The following is a 20094-nucleotide window of genomic DNA, read 5'->3' on the forward strand; positions in this document are numbered from 1 at the left end:
TGCTGCTCGGGCCAAACAGCCCACGTCTCTTAACTTGAATGTGCTCAGGAACCTGGGTGCTCGTGGGGCCTGCGGCCTGCTCTCAGACATAGAAGTACAATCAGCCATAAATAACAGCTGTGAGGCCCTTGTGGATCACCTAGTTCAAACCCTTAATTTACCAAAAAAGAAAATGAAGCCCTGGTCACCATGACTAGGTTAGAACGTTCCAGCATTCCCCACAAACTCTCGCCTTTGGCGAGCACAGAATGTTCAAGAGTCCAGTCAGTTTCCGAACCTTTCTGTCAATAGCAGCAGGGCTGGCGAAAGAGCTGGAATGCTTAGAATTGTTACCCCTAAGCAGCTGGATTCTGCAAGTAAATGAGGGGCAGTGGGGTGTCCCAGGGAGCAGAGGCAATGCAGATCTGGGAGCAAGCCCTTTGTACACACCCCCCTTTTATAAGCCTTGGGCACATTTTGGTCCACTAGTGGGCCAGTACTACTGGCTTCCCATTGCTCCCTCCCTTCCAGTCTCCTGTCACGTACGTGAAGCAAGACTGAATGGGAATCAGGTTTTGATGGTAAGAACAGGTAATTCAATCTTGGGGAGTTTATAGAAAGCTATGAGGCTAAGCAGATATGAGAAGTAAAAGGCACAGAAGTTTATCAATCAATGTCCTCCTATATTTTTAAGTGCTGTATCTCATATAGCTATCCAGTAGTTTTTAAGTCTGAGAAGTAATAATTACAGCAATTGAATATTTCTTTACCATTATGAAGAACACATAACTTAATACACTGGAAGTAACAGTCTAAATGTCTCATGTTGACCCGTGAGGACTGTTTAAGACTAGCTGAAGAAAGATTGATGTGAATAAGTGGATGAATAAGAGACGAAAAGGCTAAGGAATATCCGGAAATTTTCCTATCAGTAAAATCTATTAGTGTAGAGAACAACGCCCCAAGGGAACCAGTGAAAGCCCAATTTTATGAGTCACTTAAAAAAGTGGAATGGATTTGGCTACTGGAATTATTCCAAAGGGAAAACTCTTGCACTACGCCGGAAGTGGACAACATGACCTAATGGGTTGTTGTGTTTAGTATCTCAGCCTTTCCAGCTTGTTCTTTAGATTTTACAAGGAAACTCAAGAAGGGGTTGTGGACCAGTCAGGAACTGTAACAACAAATGCTTAGGACCACGTACCCTGCCAAAGTCCCTTTTAACAACAGGGGCGGAGCTAGACTCACAAGGTTAGACCAGCTTCACACACACACACACACACACACACACACACACACGGAAAACGTGGTGTTAGTGGAAAAGTGACTACTCATGAAATACTGACATAACCTCCGCTGGCCATCTTGGTTTGGCATGGTCCTAAAATGGGGCAGCGCTAAACTACACCTTTGCTCATGGCCTTTATAATCCCACCCTCCTTTCTGTTACTTTCAGTCTCAATGACTACTTCATTTGATCTTCAGGTTTTTTTCCCTTCACTTCATGATTATCGTTCACATCTTCCCTCACTGCCTTATTTCTGTATTAGTGGATACTGGATGTCCCTTCACACACACAACTGAAAAGCCAAACACTATGTATTTTTAAATTTGTTTTTATGGCAAGGTCTATCTTGGTTTAGTTGTTAAATTTACCATCATGACTTCCCTGGGTTTCAATTCTCTCAACTGTAAAATGGTGAAAATAAAACCATCTCTATTTACATCTCAGGTTGTCATAAAAAACAAGTAAGCGAATGGATGTGAAATGACCTTGAAATCTAAATCTACAGACATACAAGGTGTTTCTGTTTCTTGGTTACTCCCCATTTCAATGCCGCCTATCCTAGGTTTAAAATAAGGTCTTGTGGACATATCTTTTTCATATCAGCTGCTGTTATATACTCTAATATTTGAATGTAACAGTTGTAAAAACAATAGTCACCTGAAACATACTCATTGAAAATATTAAATTATGCTGCAGATGGGCAGGGGGGTCGGGTGGGGAGGGGAGGACGGGAGGTCCCCTTTGGAATCACTAGTAATAATTTGACGCTTTTGGCCGATTTGTTTAAGCTGGTTTCAGCACAGAATAAGGCAAGTGAGGAAAGAAGGAAAAAAATTTAGACTTATTGAATACTTTATAGAAATGGAATCCTCACAACACTGCAAATTACATTACCTCACTTAACAGATGAGAAAAATCAAGGTCCAAGGTTACAGAGCCAATAAAAGAGCTTGGATACAAACTCAGATTTGCCCAATTCAAACTCTGTTGCACCATGTAGCATGCTTGATTTTGTCACAAGTTAAATAACTCTTGTTTTGCTCTGTAAATGTATGCTATTGGTCTCATGGGGCTGTGTGTAGACAGTTCAACACAACCCGGACCATCAGGATGAAGTCAATACTCCAGACACCCTTGCAGGTGCTACTTCAGTAACGGTACAGATCACTGTGGACACAGGCACCTATGTTACAAGACACCAGTGTCAAAACACGCACTTTGTCTCCGCCATTATGTGCACTACCACCCCCGCCTTAATACAGAACTAACATCAGCTAGAAAAACCCATGAGCCCAACTTACAGGTTCCACCTGCTTCAGTCAGTATTAAAATTGAAGGTTGGAGATTGTTAAGAACATATCAGAAGCTGTTTTTAACAAATAAAATGTACTAACTTAACATCAGTAACACTACTTCTACCAAAGATCTTAAAAGAAAGGTATCCCTGGCACACTACTAAGAGTTAGGCAAGTGCCGTATAAACAAGAAAAAGAAAGAAGCCTTTTGTGACGACCTAGAGGGGTGGGATAGGTAGGGTGCAAGGGAGACACAAGGGGGAGGGGATATATGTATATGTACAGCTGATTCACTTTGTTATACAGCGGAAACTAACACACCATTTTAAACATCCAATAAAGATGTTAAAAAATAGAAAAAATAAAAGATAAATGCTAAGGAGGGAAAAAAAAAAAAAAGAAAAAAGCCTTGAGCCACACGGCTTTTAAAGACAACACAGGCTTTTAATAAATCTTGGTTCTATGTTTTCTACTAGTGTTGTTATTTTCCAGATATCCAGACAATACTACCCTCCCATCAGATATTCACAGAGTGTTAGAAATTTATACTAACTGGGATTATTATAACTACAGCAAATTAGACTGCAGGAAGGCATGCTGTGTAATTCAAACACTAGATTTAGTTGGGTTAGAAGGTCAAGTCTAGGGAATTTGTCAGCAGAAAGAACCAAGGTTTCCAACAATTTCCATCTCTCAGAACAATCTATACCCAACAAAATCAGTTAAATGATAGGCAATTACGTGACCTGCCAGAATTGATAATTTACTTCAGCGTTTATCATTAGCTTTCTAAAGTACACAAATTAGAGAAAACACACGTCCCGTGATCATCATATTATTCTGATATGAAGGGTCATGAGAAGAGTATGGCTATGGTACACAGAAGCGATGGAAATTGCTTCCTAGATCCATGTCTGGCCTGTCTTTCCCTGCCCAATTGACTGGACTCTACCAACTGGCAGAAGATTGAATGGTGCTTCCATGGTGGGTTTTTATTTTAGTTTTGTGTTTGCCTTTCGTTTTTTTAAACCAGACTCTCTGCATGACTACTTGCTGTTTATGGACTTGAAGCTGTTGGCCCCTTAACATGTATCCTTCCTCTTTGCTGGCTTTGAGTACTGGCCCAGAAATATGGGGCAATGACCTTGAGGACACAATTATAAAGTAGAGGACAAAAGTTCAAAGCAACTAGAAAAGGTATTCTTTACGTAAAACCTTTTTTTTCTGCAAGTGGAACACAAGGAGACAACGGACTCTTCCTTCAGCCACCTGGATGAAAGGTGATTAAAACTTAACCAACTCATGACAGCAATTCTTGATGACGACTAGTTTGGTTTAAAAAGCTTTTTCATACACATTAGCCTACTGAGTCCTTCCCAGTGTCCATGACGTTGGGCTTTTTATTCCTCTGCTGCCCTAGTTAGCTCCTGGTTTGTACACCCACCTGTTTGGCCTGATTGACGCACTGCTTGTACTGACTGGCCAGAGCGGAGCAGCTGAGGGTCTGCTGGGTGTTCTGGCGGTAACACTGGAGAATTTGTGCCTGCAGATCGGCACAGATGGGATGACACTCATACCGCCTGGAAACAAAAACAGGGACCACTGAGACAAATGGTCTTCAACCGGAATAAAGAACAAGGCTAAAAAAATATATAAAACATCAACTAAGATATAAGTGTTACAACGCCCCCCCGCAAAAAGTTGTTCTTAAACAAAAAAGTTTAAGAACAATAATTTTCTTTGACCTTTAAAGAAAGATATCACACAAGATTAAGTGATTTCTTGTTATACAGCAGAAACTAACACAACATTGTAAAGCAGTTATACTCCAATAAAGATGTTAAAAAAAAAAAAGATAAGTGATTTCTATGAAATTAGTTCTATTAACTATTAGTTCTATTAACTCACCACTGCGAGCCTCTCTGGACAGGGCAGCATTCCCACCCTACCTCAAACGTGACCATGTGAGTGGGGCCAATTACTCTTCAGCCCAGCCAGCTAACTCAGGAACCTGGGAGCCCCAATGTTCTCTTCCGTTCCCACCTCCAGTTGGTCACAAAGCTTGATATCCTGCAGTCCAGTCCTTTCTCCATACTCACTGTCATTACATTAATTCCTAATCATTTATATCCTGGATTCAAGCAATGACCTTCACGGGTCTCTCTGTCTCTTAACGTTCACCCTCCACTCCTACCTCCCAGAAGGTTCTTTCTAGTAGTAAGTCTAGACAATATCTGCTTTCCAAATAAAATACATGGTCCACAGGCAGGTCCTTTTGGATCAGGTTCCTGCCTAGTCTTTTGCCTCAACCAGACCATGTACAGGGTTTGGTTCTTACACGTCCCTTCACGTCTTGTCTCCACTGCTCTTGATTTTGGAAATGCTCTGCACCCAAGCCTCACCCAGTTCTATGTATCTGGAAAATACCTACCCATCTTTCAATACTTGAGCTAAGTATTGAAGTGCAACCTCCTCTATACGGCTTTCACTAGAGCTCTCTCCAACCACAGCAGAGTCTATCATTCCCTTTATGGTGACCCCCTAACCTGTATTAACTTCCTTTACCATGCACTACACTACAGTCTACTGCAATTTACTGGCATGCAAATCCCAAGTAAGGACTGCATCTTATTTTCTTTGTTATCTCAGCTATCGACATGGATCCCTCTTATAGAAGTCATGCAATAAATTGTTGAGAATACAAATGCGTGGAGAGAAAATTTAATTCCTTGAGCTAAAATTTTACTAGTTATACTTACAAATCTCAAGATTTTAGTTAGAGTGCTTTCAGTGAATATGCACTACTAAACAAATGCTTCCAAAAAGCTCATAATATACACTTGAAAAATGATAATAATAAAATAAACCAAATGGATTATGCAAACAAAAATGAAATGTTCTTGTTACAATGGTAGAGGAACTTGGAATATAAGGACTAAATACACAGAAAAACATATATATTACTATCACTTTAATCTAGGGATTCATTTTTTTTCAAATTAGTTTTGCTTAATACAAAAGGTTCCAGCCTCTTATCAGTTCTTCTCTTGGAATTTAAATTTGTTATTTCCATAGTAATCATGAAATAGCATTATTTTAAATTGATGAGTTCTGAAAAACCCCTAGAGAACACAGGAGAAATATTTCTCATCAATAAGGAAACCCCTGGCTGACAATCTGTCTCCTCATTGCTTTTATCCAACACACTAAGCTAGTATACATATTTTGCTAGAATAGAAAACTGAAATGCAAGCCACGTTACTGGCCGCTAAGGGAATTTACTTCCTACTACCCTCTAAAAAAGTAGACACAGAGATAACATTGCTTGTACTCTTTCATTCATTACCTTACTGTTTGGCCAAACACCTAAGAACAGAATTTAAATCCAATCCCAGGAGTTTCAACTCGCTTTAAGGTTTTGAAGTTCAGATGTCTGTGAATGTCTCTGGACACAGATTTCCCTGATCCCCTACCATGAACATCAGTATCTAAAAAGAGTCAGCAGTGTTTCGAAGGGTAGAAGCACAGCTACGACTAACTGACTATAGCAAGACACACTCCTGGACTAAATAACATAAGATCAAGCATCAGGTTAGCTGAACCCAGCAAATATATGATGAATGCCTTTAACAGTTCATGAGAAAGCAGGGTTACATGCTATCCTAGTGTGGAGGACCATCGTCCCTCCAATATACCTTAGATTTAAAACAGGGGGAAAGAAGATGGGAGAGAAGGCTAGAAGCAACCCGACCAGATATGCAGCCCCTCCCCATTAACACACAGCAAAAGACCATAAAGAATGAGCTCCCACACAGTGCTCATCACAAGGAAGATGCTGTGGTTGTTTTTCCTTCTAAAAAGTCTCTTCACAATGGGATTCATTCATCTAACACTATGGACTCCTTAGAAAGAGGTAATTTAAGTTATATGTAAGCATTTACCCTGGGTTGAGCTATTTAGTCATGCAAGTTAAAGTCCATGAGTTATTCATAATTTGAAAGGTGTCAAAATATACTTTTACCACCACAAATCAATACTACTCACTTCCAGGGCCCTTTATTTCCTGTATGGTAGTCTGTTCTGTGTGAGTGAGAGTGCGTGTGTGCACGCAAACGCAGACATTTTCAGAAATCCTTTTTGTACACATTTCAACCTGTATTGATGATTAGATGGTAGAATGGAGGAAAGAGGGGTGGAAATCAACATAATTGTCTTCCAGTTCCTGGACTAGACTCTGGTACATTCTGCTTGGATTAATCCGTAAGGGCAAAGCTCTGTCTCTGTATTGATCTGCAATGCTGTTATGCTGCCCTAATGCACTGTTTTCACTTTGGGAAAATGCTAAATGAGATTACTGTCTAACATTAGGAGGCCATAAAACCCAAGCATGGCACCTTCCATTCAGGAAAAGGGATTCAAAGACATTTCCAATATGCATTATGGTCAACCCTCCATATAGTCATTGAGTCAACAATTGATTTTTATTGACTGCTTTCATTCCTGCTGATGGAAAAAGCCACCATTAGGTAAAAATAACAAAAGGCAGAATTTCAAGATACCCAAGAAGGAAAATTAAATCTTAGCAGCAAGAGACATTTAAACAATTTACTATCTTTGTATGAAAAGATTAAAAAAAAGAAATGGTGAATGACAAATGTTAAGAGAAAGATGAAATATCTGGGGAACTTAAAACCATAATAAAGAAGTGAGAGATAGAATAGTTGTCCAAAAACATACTTACCAAAAAGGAACGGGTGGAATAAAGTTGATACACAGAAATATATATTGCTCAAAAATAAGAAAAAATCCAGTTTAGTGGACTTGAAATTATTGGGGACTTTTGATGGATCCCACCACTTGTCTCCTCCCGTTGCTTTTCCTTTCTGTACTCTATACGTGGCTCCCTGTCTCTTCCCTCCTCCCACCAGCACTAGAAGCTGGCCCTCTGCCCTTCCCGCCCTACCCCACCTCATCCCACAGTGGTACTTCGGGCCAAGGAGGTCGTTGACGGTATTCAATGGCAGAACTGGAGACCAAAGATCTGGACAGAGAACAACACCCAAAGAAGCATTCCTGGTAGGTATTCTGTAGCCAGTATAACAATTTTTTTGCCAATGTTTAATGCTAATATTCACTTAAAAGGCAGCTAATAAAATACATCCAAGTATTCTTCTCATAACACTGACAGATCAATGTAGAAACTTCGGGGGAAAAAAATAACAGAAAAGAATAAAGATACATATTTAGGCTGTTTCTAATTTTTAAGTGCTTAAAACACCATGGTGATGGACAAAAATTATCACTACGATGATTTCCTTTGTAGAGTTTCCTATAAGTTGAATTAATTGGTCAAAGAGAAATGAAGATGTTTTGGTAAAAATGACGCTGAGATAAATAAGCAGTATTCAGAACTCTCTTCTTAAGATTCTAGTATTGGGTTTCCCTGGTGGCGCAGTGGTTAAGAATCCGCCTGCCAATGCTGGGGACACGGGTTTGAGCCCTGGTCCGGGAAGATCCCACATGCCATGGAGCAACTGAGCCTGTGCACCACAACTACTGAGCCTGCTCTCTAGAGCCCACGAGCCATAACTACTGAGCCCGTGCTCCGCAAAAGAGAAGCCACCGCAATGAGAAGCCCACGCACCACAACAAAGAGTAGCCCCCGCTCACCGCAGTTAGAGAAAGCCCGCGCGCAGCAACGAAGACCCAATGCAGCCAAAAAGAAAAGAAAAAAGACTCTAGTATAATACATTTCCACTTAGTTATCTGTTTTAGAGCTATCTGTTGGTTTTGCTGCTGCCTCTCCTACTTTCATGTCTTAGAAACTTCTTTGAGGTGGGTCTGAGCTTTGTATTTCGAGAAGACTACTTACCCATCATTTTAGTTCTAATATAAACAAAAAGGATAATGAGGTAATTTCAGAGAAGGGAGAAAAGTGTGGAGATAGCCCTCCTCATACCACTCGGAAGGCTCAAGAAGTCATGTAATGACCATCAGTGAGCAGCCACAATTCCTAACGCTCTCGGACACAAAAATCATTCGTTGAGTGCAGGGTGGATACGAGAATGGTTGGCGCTACAAGGGGAATTCTCATTTTTTCGGGGGGGTGGGGAGGAGATTCTGATCTTTTAACAGGTTGCAACAATGCATCTTTCACGGGAACCGGTGACTTTAGAAAAAGGAATCAGTATCACAACTCAGTCCTCTGAATCCACAGGAGGCAGGTGATATGCAAGGAGGGAGGGGAAAGCATTATCAGTCTTCCCCCAGGTTTTAGGATCCTGAGTAAAAGTCCTAAAACCAGGACAATCCCAAAGATGGGACCTCTGGTCACCTATCCAAGATGATATGAACAAATACAGTGCTCTACGCACACAGGTACACTGTTCTTAAACCAACAGGCCTCCCATGCCCTAAGTATATGAGCACAAACACGCCAGGATATAAGGTGAATGAAAAACTTTCCAATTTTGCAATATATTTTTCTTCCTTATTCAGTAATATTGGGTACCCGGAAATGATGGGGGCATTAGGAAAAACCTAGCAAGAGAGTGGGAACCTAGTAACGCGTGACCACATGAAACTGGTGGGGGCTGGATGACTCTGCCTTCTTGCTTAGTGGACAATACACCTCAGCACTACAGGACTCCCCAGTGCCTGGTTTCCTTTCCTGAGGAGGCAGCTCTTGCCCCGCTCTTCTTAGAGAACCCTCATGGTATCTTGCCAATTTCACCATACCCTGCGTGGGATTCTGCTACATGGGCTTGTCCTACCAAGGGTCTAAACTTAGAAAAATGGGGCCATCTTCTGCTGCATCTCCAAAGAACAAGGGCCCCAACTGTTTTGTTTTGTAAATACACTTTCTTAAAATCTCGTGACCTCGAGAGGTTGGCTAACTTTCATCTTCCACTATATCATGGTACCCTTGCCATATCTGGGCTATGTGCAGCAAGGTTTATATCTCTAAAAAGGGAGATAAAATAACTGTTACTGGGACTTCCCTGGCAGTCCAGTGGTTAAGATTCCACGCTTCCACTGCAAGGGGTACTGGTTTGATCCCTGGTTGGGGAACTAAGATCCCACATGCCACATGGCCAAAAAATAAAATTATTACTTACACAAAGGATATCTGGGATAAGCAGCAATAACTATATAGAGTTTGGGGACACAGAACATAATTGATGTCAACATTAACTCAGGGGCTTCCCTGGTGGTACAGTGGTTGAGAGTCTGCCTGCCGATGCAGGGGACACAGGTTCGTGCCCCGGTCCAGGAAGATCCCACATGCCGTGGAGCGCCTGCGCCCGTGAGCCATGGCCACTAAGCCTGCGCATCCAGAGCCTGTTGCTCCGCAATGGGAGAGGCCACAACAGTGAGAGGCCCGCGTACCGCAAAAACAAACAAACAAACAAACAAAAAAAAACATTAACTCAACCTGGAAGAACTAGAAATCAACTTCCCATCACACTTACTTTAGGACAAAACCAAATACTCAAGAGATGTTATTTTCTCAAGCTCACACAAAGTCCTCTCGTTAGGTAAAATTCTACACCTAACATACTGCACTTTAGTCTGGGTGACCCTTAATTTAGAGCAGTATAAGCCATCCTTCCCTCTCCCTTTCTTCTTTAACAATGCCTGGTGTGCTGTTATTGCTTAATAAATGTCAAGTAATAACACTGTGATAAAAATGGGCACTAGTAAGTTAACAATGCAGCTCTTTGCTTTAAAGGTGCCTGAGAGCAGCAGTTTATACAAAGTATCTGGAGCATAAACGTCACCTCCTGCCACGCACATAGTAGGAACAAAATTAAATCACAGCTCACAGAAGTGGGCCTTGGTTATAAGAACTGAAATACTGGGAGTGTTTTCTCTGTCCCATCAAAAGACCTACAAGCCACGAATGAAGACATGTCTAGGGCCAAACATTAAATTTGAATCTCCAAAGGCTGTATCAGTGTGTGAATGAGACCAAGTCATCTTAATACACACCAAATTATTTTTACTTGAAATATCTCAATAAGACTTCAAGGCCAGGAAAAGCATCATCATCATCATCACCATCATTATTATTATTAAAGAAAAGCATGACAAATCTCTGACTTTGTAAAGTCACTTTAATTAGACAACTTAGAAAATGTTAATCTTGAGCATACACAATGCATCACCCTTGGATTTCTTTTCCTTTAAATATATGTATCTATATAATACATTGAACTCATGCCAACACAAATTAAAAGTTACATTATTTTACCTATGAGGCTTTGGGAGTTATTTCCATTTCCCCTATCCTGCTACTTTAGAATGTTCACTAAAATTGGTCTAAGGATAGAAAATATGAGAGCTGGTTCATTCATTCTTTCATCTACGCAGCTACTCCGACAACAAATATTATTAAGTCACAGACATTTATCAAGCACTCATTACATGGCATCACTACGGTAGGTGCTGAATAAGATGTGATCCTTGCCTTCTGCTGGCTCCCACTCTAGTAGGGAGAGACAGAGGTGTACACGAAGTCTTATAATGAGAATGCTGAGCTATAAACAAAGTGCTAAACAGAGCTCTCGTTTTGAATGGAACAGGAACTGAACATACAGTGTTCCAGACAAGAGGACATTCATCACCAGTGAACAGGAGGGGAAGACTGGCCTTAGGATTTGCTTGAAGTAACTTTCAAGCCAGCAGGAAGATCTGTCCATTGTATCTAAACTATAGAGACACACTCCAAGATGGAGAGGAGAGACCTCTTGAGACCTTGGGTATATGAATACACCCGCAACCTGGTTACTCCAAGCCTTCTAGATGCCTCTGCTTTCTCTCAGAGCAAAGTTTAGTGCTTGTGTTCATGACATTTGCCAACACAAGCTTGGTTTGGCGGGGTGGGAGTAGTTGCGTATGGTAAGAGTTTACAAACTCTTTGAGTTAAGTAGGGAATCCCTAGAAAATAATCAGAGGCCAGATGCCCACTTTCAGACCTGTCAACAATAAACGAATGTTGAGACAGGTTTCTGGTTGCTCTGTCTTGGTAGGAGGGCTATGGTGCCGACTTTGAGCTGGTGCCAACATTACTCTTCAGCCTTCATCACTTTCCTACTTAGGGGCTGCCTTCGCTAAGTAACCACGCTACTGTTTCCTACTTCATATGGCCAAGAAGGCGAAAACTGGATAATTTGGCCTTAGATCAATGCCCAGTTTCGGAGGCAGGAGGGAGACAGTAGGAACTGGAATAAGACGGGGAAGGTAGAAAGATACTGGGAAGCTGAAGAACCTACCAGAATTCGAGGGGACTCCTGGACAAGAAAGGGAAGCGTTATGGGCCAGATCAGTCCAGATGCAGAGAGAGCAGAGGGACTGGCTGAGCAGCTAAACAACCCCTGAGGAAGGACAAGGGAAAGGGGAGACCGCAGGCTCCAGGCTATGGGGCTGCAGCAAACTGTGGCATTGGTTTCCAAATTCTGGAAGGGCCTTTACCCCCTTCATCACCCATTCTTCCTGCTCAAGTCCTCAGGCTCAGAAGAGGAAGAGCTGGATACAGCCAACATGGTTGTCTCCCATACAGCCAAGGGGAGGGCACCAGTCCTGGCAATCTAGCAGGTTTTTACTGAGAGAGGACACTTGTAATGAACCTAAGACACTCTGACCAAATTTTAACGGAACGCTGGAGACAACCTCCCAGAGATAATCCTTCCGTATTTGGAGCAATATTTATTTCATAAGCCTTATTATATCATTTTCATCAATGCAATCTGACTACTGCAGTAGCACAGAATCACAGCATCTTCAGGTTGAGTAGTATGGTACCAGCAGCCTGTGGAGAAATATGGTCAAGCACACACTTTCATGTTAGGTCCCTATTTTTAGGCGCTTCTAATTTTTCAAAAAGAATTATGCTCTGGGATGAATTGTCTATGCTCCTTCTCAGCTGAGGAGTGACTTAGGGATGAGACGTTTGGTGAAATTCCATCTGAGTCACCCAAGCATAGACATACATTCTGGTACCCTTACCTCTTCCCTGCAGTGATCAAATTTGAGAGAGTGCTTTTAATACTAAGATAAGGACAGCTTAGTTTAAAACATTTCAAAACTGCCATGTATCTCGAGAACTGTGACACATTCACAGTTAAAAACTGGGTTAAGATAAAATTTTAAGTCTGTAGTGAGAGAGTGTGTTATAGTACATTAGGTGATACTCTTTTTTCCACTACATTTTGAAAGCAAGATCCAAATACTAGATACACCCAGGAAGGAATGTGCCTGGCTCTCTTAACTGAAAGAACTGCAAATGTATTACTGCAGTGACAAGTAAAGGAAAAAAAATTATCCATACTGATCTGCCCTTAAGTGTCAGAGTACTAATAATGAGGAATGGAAAGAGGGCTAGAGCTGGGCCTCTTGTCTGTTTCCCATCCCTTCGATGAGCTGAAAGGGAGGAGGCTTAGGCTCTACCCCTGCCAACAGGAAATCCCCAGATGGGTGCACTACGCCATGCCCTAGTGACTAGGCCATGCCCGCAAACTCCAGGAACTGTCAGGCAGAAGAATGCCACCTGGACATCACAGGGGTGTACATACTGTGGAGGAGGAGGTAAAGGTGTGTACAAACACAAGGGAGAAAAACTCATACCTGTAAAAGAAACACCCTCGTAAAGGTCACAGGTTAAGACAAGGCGGTGTGACGGGTGTAAGGGAAAGAGTACAGTGGTAAGCGCCACAACTGTTCTGAGGAGGGAGCTGGGGGAGGTCTAGGGAGAGTCCACAGAGGAGAAGAGATGGGTTGTGAAAGCCTTATCCCGAATGCAGGGTAAGACTGTAAGAGGCAGAGAGGACACGTAAGAAGGTCTACGTGAGCCAAGGCCCAGGCTCAGTCATGCTGGGCGCGTCCAGGGGCCTCAGGTTGTAGGGAGGGTGGCAGAGGTGAGAGGCGGCACTGAAAAGGGAGGCACTGGGATCTGGACGGTCTTCTAATAAGACAGAGGATGCTTAGACTCTGTTCTGCAGGTGGAGACAAACCACCAACCTCTCCAAATGAGACAGCAAAGCCATCAAGGTGCCTAAGCTGATCGGATGTGAACAAATCAGATAGATGGAAGTGGGAACCATCTAGGCTGGGAGCCCAGTGGAGCTGTGTCCAGCTATAAAAAAGGGCAAGAATGGAGGCACTAGAAAGCAAGTATGGAAGGATGCAGTAACTGACAGATGTGGATATCAAGAAGACGAAAGACTGGGCAATACACATGTGGCTTAGGCCTGGGGATTTAAAGAATGCAAGTGCTTGAGCAATGTTCCCAAGTGGAAACGACCTACCAAAATCTAGAGTGTGGACCTGGAGCTCAGCACTGGGAACAGGGCTACAATCATGGACTGAGCATCCCCTGAAAGACACAGCGGGGAGCGCAGAGACAGAGGGCAGGAGGGACAGTTGAGCCCTGGGGAGCAGCCCCATTGGGGGTAAGGTGACAGGGAAGGAAGACGGAGCGGTCAGAGAACTGGGAGTGGAGAGAAGAAGCAGTATGACAGCATCACGAGGCTGGGAAACCAGAGCTTCATGAAAGAGAAGAAAGTTGAAAAGAATACAGATTGATAAAAGGCCGTGGAATTCAATCCCCAGCAATTTAGAGAAATAATTTCAATATAGTACGTAAGGCAGAAGCCAGACAGCAGGAAATTGGTAAATAAGAAAATGGGCAGTAAAGAGATGAAGGCAGTGGGATTAGGTCAGTTCAATATCCTTTACGGAGTGCTTGTTCTATACCAGGCACTGTGTGTGTGTGCGTGCGTGCGTGCGTGTGTGTAGGAGAGAAAGACACACCTATTTTATAAGAGCTGCTTCTATGGGGCACATCTGGGAACACTAAAAATATGAAAGGGGAGGAGTACATCTGGCTGGAGATGACCAGAAAAGGTCTTAGATGAGATGCAAGAATTTCAGTAGTCTTAAAGAACAGGAAGGGCTTAGGCAGTTAGATAGGAGAGAAAGGCACTCTAGACAGAAAAGTAGAAGAAGCAAAGGCTGTGGAAGAAGAGAAGAAAGTTTGCAGGCAGAGGCAGTGACATCACTAACAGACTTTTTTTTTTTAAAGATTCATATGGAAATTTACATGCAAATCAGAAAGCCAAAACACTCTGAGCAAGGACATGCTCTACAAGTGATAAAGGAATTTCCAGAAAGTACAGTAATGAGCAGAGGTGAGCTTAGAAGTTGGGTAAAGAGGGAAGGTTGTGTGAAAAAAGGAGAGTTTTGATTCAACAGTCTTTAAAAAGAAAGACAAGAAGGGCAGGAAGGAGGGCAGACATGGTGTGATTAAAGAGAAACATGGTGTGATTAAGGAGGACCACGGTTCTCTTGGTTAAAGCGTAAGTCCACAGTGAGGAATATTAAAAGAGAGATTGGTGAGACATAGGAGGGGCGGAAGGAAATCTTTCGGTGGGAAACCTCAAAAGCTAGATGAATCATCTGACAGTAATGGGAATTCACGTGAGTAAGAAAGGGAACAATCCACGAGAAGAGGGATTCTCCTCCTAAAGGCGTCAGCAAGTAGCTGGCTGTTTCCCTACTTAATACCCCATAAATGAGGGATACCTCAAAAGAATTTCATAACTAATAAAAGTGAAGAGTTTATATGGGATGTATAATAACAGTGAACTACACGTGCATCGATGGAACATCCGCACAATTACTCTTCAGTTTAAAAATTCCAACATTTCTTTTTACGGTCCTGATTAAAGTACTCGGTACTGATGCCGTAACACATCATACAATCTCAACCCCTTGTGTTACATAAACAGATTTAAGCATGTTTCAGAGGACAGGCAAGATTTAGCAAATTGGCTTAACATTCTAGGCAGCTGCTGAGACTGAAATTGACAAGACTAACCATGAAAGTAGAGGAAACAACAACCTCCTGCACACAAATTCTTCAAATGATTATGATGAGCCTCACACATGAGTATTTCTGAGGCGGAATCACAATGATTCCTATGTAAAGGGATAATGATGTATTACTGCAGGACCAGACAATGCATTTCTCAATTCATGTCCTGGATTGGATTCATCATGCTGAGCCCCATTAGTTTTACATCTCCCTAAGGGTTCCAATTCAGCAGTATTAATCTAAGCCCTCACACGCAGCTCCAGTCACTGAATGCCTGCCATATGACTGTCCTTTAATACAGCTCTCCAGTTGAGTGTTTCTGGAGGAAAATCATATAACCAGGGTAAATCCATAGGCAGACACTAAATTCTGCCTACCATGTTTTTACATTTCTGTGGTAAATTCATTCTTGCCCTCTTTCCCATGATTATTTCATTACATCTCCATTCTCCTCTCACTCTTGGCCATTTTTCTAATTTTCATTGACAAAACCAGAAACCAGATAGCTCCCTCACTGTCCCATCATAAAATCTGGATCTGCAACTTTTCTACTGTTACTTTGGAGGAAGAGTGCCTCTCTCTCATAACAATTCCTTCCCCTACTAGATCATTTTTAAGAGCTCTCCCACGAACAGTGCTATCCGAGAGAACTCCCTGCAGTGATGGAAACGGTCATGTCTATGCAGCCCAACACACTGGTCAAGGCCACATGTTGCTACTGAGCACCTGATATGTGACTAAAGCAACAAAGGTAAAATTTTATATTTTATTTAATTTTAATAAATTTAAATCTAAACAGTCACCCGTGGCTAGTGGCTATCGTATTGTTGAAAGCACAGCTCTAGCAAATACTATTCTTATGACAGCCACCTCCACTTCCTACCTTCCATCCATTCTCTTCTATCCACATCCAAGTGGCCAAATCCAACCATGCTTGGCAGACGTCTTATAGGACCAATCAGCATGGACTTAAGTAAATTACTCCCCTCTCCTGAAAGGGGCTTCTTGGCTTCTACAAACACTGCACTTCCTCCCTTGCTTCTCCTCCAGCTCATCTTCTTCTAACTGATCTCTTGATGTGGGAGATCCTCAGGGCCATATCCTGCTCTTCTCTCTATATAGTCTCTCCACCAGGATCTCAACCATTCATGTGGCTTTCCCTTGTGTGCTGACAGCTATCAAATCTGTACCTCTAGCCCTGCCTTCTTACAGGTGTCTGCCTCCTGCTATTCACACTGAAGGTTTTACAGGTGCTACATGTTTAAAATCGAACACTTAATTCCTTCCTCTACCCGCAATTTGTTCTTTCTTCCCCATCTCAGTAAGTGGACCGTCCAAAATCAGGGAATTCCCCCTTGACACTGCCTCTTCTCTCATTCCCAATATCCAATCTGTCACCAAGTCTTATCAATTAAACTTCAAAAACAGATCCGGAATCAACCTATTTCTCTCCATCTCCATTGTCATTATTCTAGATCAAGTCGCTACCACCACCACCTGGAATATTTCAAAAATCTCCTAAGCAGTCTCCTGGTTTCCATGCTGAGTCCTCCAGCCTCATCTTTACAGCAATTCATTATCAACACAACAACTGGCACGCCCCTTTTAAATGGATCTTATAACTTCCAGGTTACAACCCTAATCCTTCAAACACTCCTTACTGCTCTTAGGATAAAATTCGAAATACTAATTATGGCCTAGTAGGACATGGCCCCCCGCTCCATCTCCGGCCTCATCTCTCCCCACTCTGCTTTCCTGCATGCTTCCTTTCAGAACCCCAAAGGAGCTGAGCTCCTTCCTCGGGGCCTTAACACTTGCTGATCTAGCTGCGTAAATGACCTTCCATTACGCTCCCCCAACACCTACTATTTTAGCCTAAAGGGAGGTCGTCTCTGATCCCTCACAGGGGATTCCCATGTCACATGATCTTATAGCATTTGACAGCACTTAGCACAACTATAACTGTCGAGTTTATTTGGGCGACTAGTCATTTCTCTGATTAGTCTGTAAGCTCCAAGAGGGCAGGGCTCATGTCTGTTCCATCTACACAGTATTCCCAGCGCCTGGAACAGCATCTGGCAAACACCAGGGGCTGCTCAGACCCCTCACTACAGAGCTACTAGGGCACTCCACTTCTCCTCGCCACTATGTTGGCCTGAGTGTATGTGCGTGCATAAGGTGGATGGAAGTGTGTCCAAAGTACTACACTGGGGGAACACATGTTCCTAATATCCCAACTGGAATCGAGATGAGTTTTCTTCTAATAAAGTAGTACAACCAAAGTTAGTTAGCTTCCATAATACAGTCACTGCTTATACTTGCGCCATTTACCCTGATGGTTAACATAGGATCTGGCATCTAAAACGCCTACGTCCAAATCTGGGCTCCGCCTTTCTCTTGCTATGGAAGCTGGCGCAAACTGCTTAATCTTTGTAAGGTTCAACTTTTTCATGGGTTCCTACTGTTTTGCTGTAAAGATTATTAAGATAATGCATAAGCCCTCAGCACAATGCCCGGCACACAGTAAGCTTTTAACAAACAGTAGCTGCTATTATTACTATTATTCTTATTATCTCAACTAATAAATTTCAGTAGGTTGTTCTAGGAACCTATTAGTCACCACCTTATTTCTAAAGGAAAATGGGTTTCCACTTTCACACTGCCAACTTAAAAACCAAGTTTTAGAATACGATTCACGTGAGGGTTGGTGACTGTTCACATAACCTGAAGGTGTCCACGAAGTGTTCAGGTGGCAGCAAAGAAGGTTCCTGCATGTGTTTTCGATAAAGGGATTAAAAACCTGCACTCATGTTAAAATCAAACCTCCAGCATGGGGTATATAATTAACATAAACCTATACATCTTTTCTTCTCTCAACTACGTTCTCACAGAGAGCAACAGTCTTCCCTATGAATAAATGGAATTGTACCTGAAGTAATTACACTTGGCACAGATTTGCCCACTGCTGGTGGCAGGGCTGCTACTTGTGACTAGGCACTGAGGAGGAACTCAACGGAATTGATGGTAAACTGCTTTAATTTTCTTTAATAGTAGCAAAATCCTGTCTAAAACAAGCTGGACATTTCAAGAATAATCAACACCACACAATTAACGTTCTATTACCATTAAACCAGTATTCAAACAGGCCAGAAACTGGTTTTCAGCCTCTTTCCATGAGTTTCTGTATCTTTAGTGTCATAAATGTCATTCTGTAAAGTCAAGCTGGCAGTCCTCAGCAGGAGGCCCAGAAGTGCCAGCGTTACTTAAATATGTCGGATAACTTTCAGTTCATTCACGCTGTGAGATCTGTTCCCCGTACCCCACCCTCAAAAAACGTTAACCACCAAAGGGCATTCAGGAACAGGGAGAAACATGAGAGGACCAATGGTGATTTCATTTTCAAATGGTTTAAATAGGCAATGACAGCACTGACTGCGATGGCCCTGTAGCCCAGGCCACAGCAGGGACCGGGGGGAAGCTTGGGATCGAAGGATTCTCTTTTCAATAATACTGATAAGAAATTAAAGACGGTCTCCCCTGTGCCTGATGAGTAGCCCTTGTGAAGGATATATGAGAACCTAGGATCTTGCACATAATAAAACCACGACAGATATCTGTGGATTCATTACTCAGAAGTAAACTGCACATGACTAAGATGATGTAGAAAGCTTAGAAACTTGGAGTTTTGCTATACATATCATTTCACATCATGGTAAGAAGTATATAATGGCTGTGGCTATACATATTATGAAGTAGACATTTCAGACTTATTTGCCTAATTTGACCAATGTAAACCGTCCACAACTGGCTGCTAATGGCCAGCAACTCGTTTAGGTTAGGAATGAAGAGTTTTGAGAGAAGATCTTCAAGTGCTGCTCAGGACTGTAACTTCAGTTTGAGGTCTGAATAACTGGTTTGATTATCCAAATTGGATGAATTAATGAGACAAAAAAAAACCACAAGCACACAGAATAAAATAAAGCACTGAGGGCTTTTCATTAAAACTTTTCAAAACAATGGTAAGTTAATTATAGTATTAATTTCTACCAAATACCATCAATTTTTACCACTTTTTGATCTCCAAGATTAGTTATTATCGCCAATATTTATACTGAAGAAGAACCGTTTAACAGATGGAGTTTTACTACTTCTGGTATTTAGGAAAGAGGTCATTTGACTGCAGTCTTATTTCCCTGCTTGTAAACTAAAGCTTCTGCCCATGAGACACTATTTCAGAAATGCACTGAAGGTTAATATCTTTGCATGTATTACAAATGCTAATCAAAGCGCAATGTTAATATATTCTCTTATTCATTACAAAGAAAATGGCACATATGACTGCACATTAAGGACATTTTGCCAACAGTATCTTCTATCCTGAGTGATTTTTAAGTCCCTGCAAATGCCAGTCACAGTCCCACTGGTACTGTGGTGGCCCGAAGTGAGGAAAAAGAAATTGGCTTTCCTACCAGGAGCCATATCAGGACAACAGGTAACAAAATATAAAGTCCTGTTTTGTGGTTATTTCATTTCCCCAAACCTGCTGGTAGGTGAAAGGTGAAAAGAGAACAGAAAAAAAGATATTAAAATTGCACTACACAGCCTTTCTTCCTTCCTTCTTTCTTTCTCTCTCCATCCTTCCTATTTCTGGTTAGGCA

At 42.0% G+C, this 20094-nt stretch overlaps 1 protein-coding gene across 3 annotated transcripts in view; it reads right to left on the reverse strand.

Moving 5' to 3' along the window:
* CHCHD3 (coiled-coil-helix-coiled-coil-helix domain containing 3) overlaps positions 1–20094 on the reverse strand; it is a 306201-nt gene that overhangs the window by 34860 nt on the left and 251247 nt on the right. For 2 of the 3 annotated variants that reach the window (XM_033863283.2, XM_019922081.2), the window contains exon 7: positions 4007–4142. The exons of the other annotated variant lie outside the window; for it this stretch is intronic. In XM_033863283.2, the coding sequence (XP_033719174.1) occupies positions 4007–4142 (136 nt within the window). The remainder of the gene's footprint in view (positions 1–4006; positions 4143–20094) is intronic. 3 annotated transcript variants of the gene reach the window in all.

The sequence above is a fragment of the Tursiops truncatus genome, chromosome 9, assembly GCF_011762595.2.
Source record: "Tursiops truncatus isolate mTurTru1 chromosome 9, mTurTru1.mat.Y, whole genome shotgun sequence".
Taxonomy (NCBI): Eukaryota; Metazoa; Chordata; class Mammalia; order Artiodactyla; family Delphinidae; genus Tursiops; species Tursiops truncatus.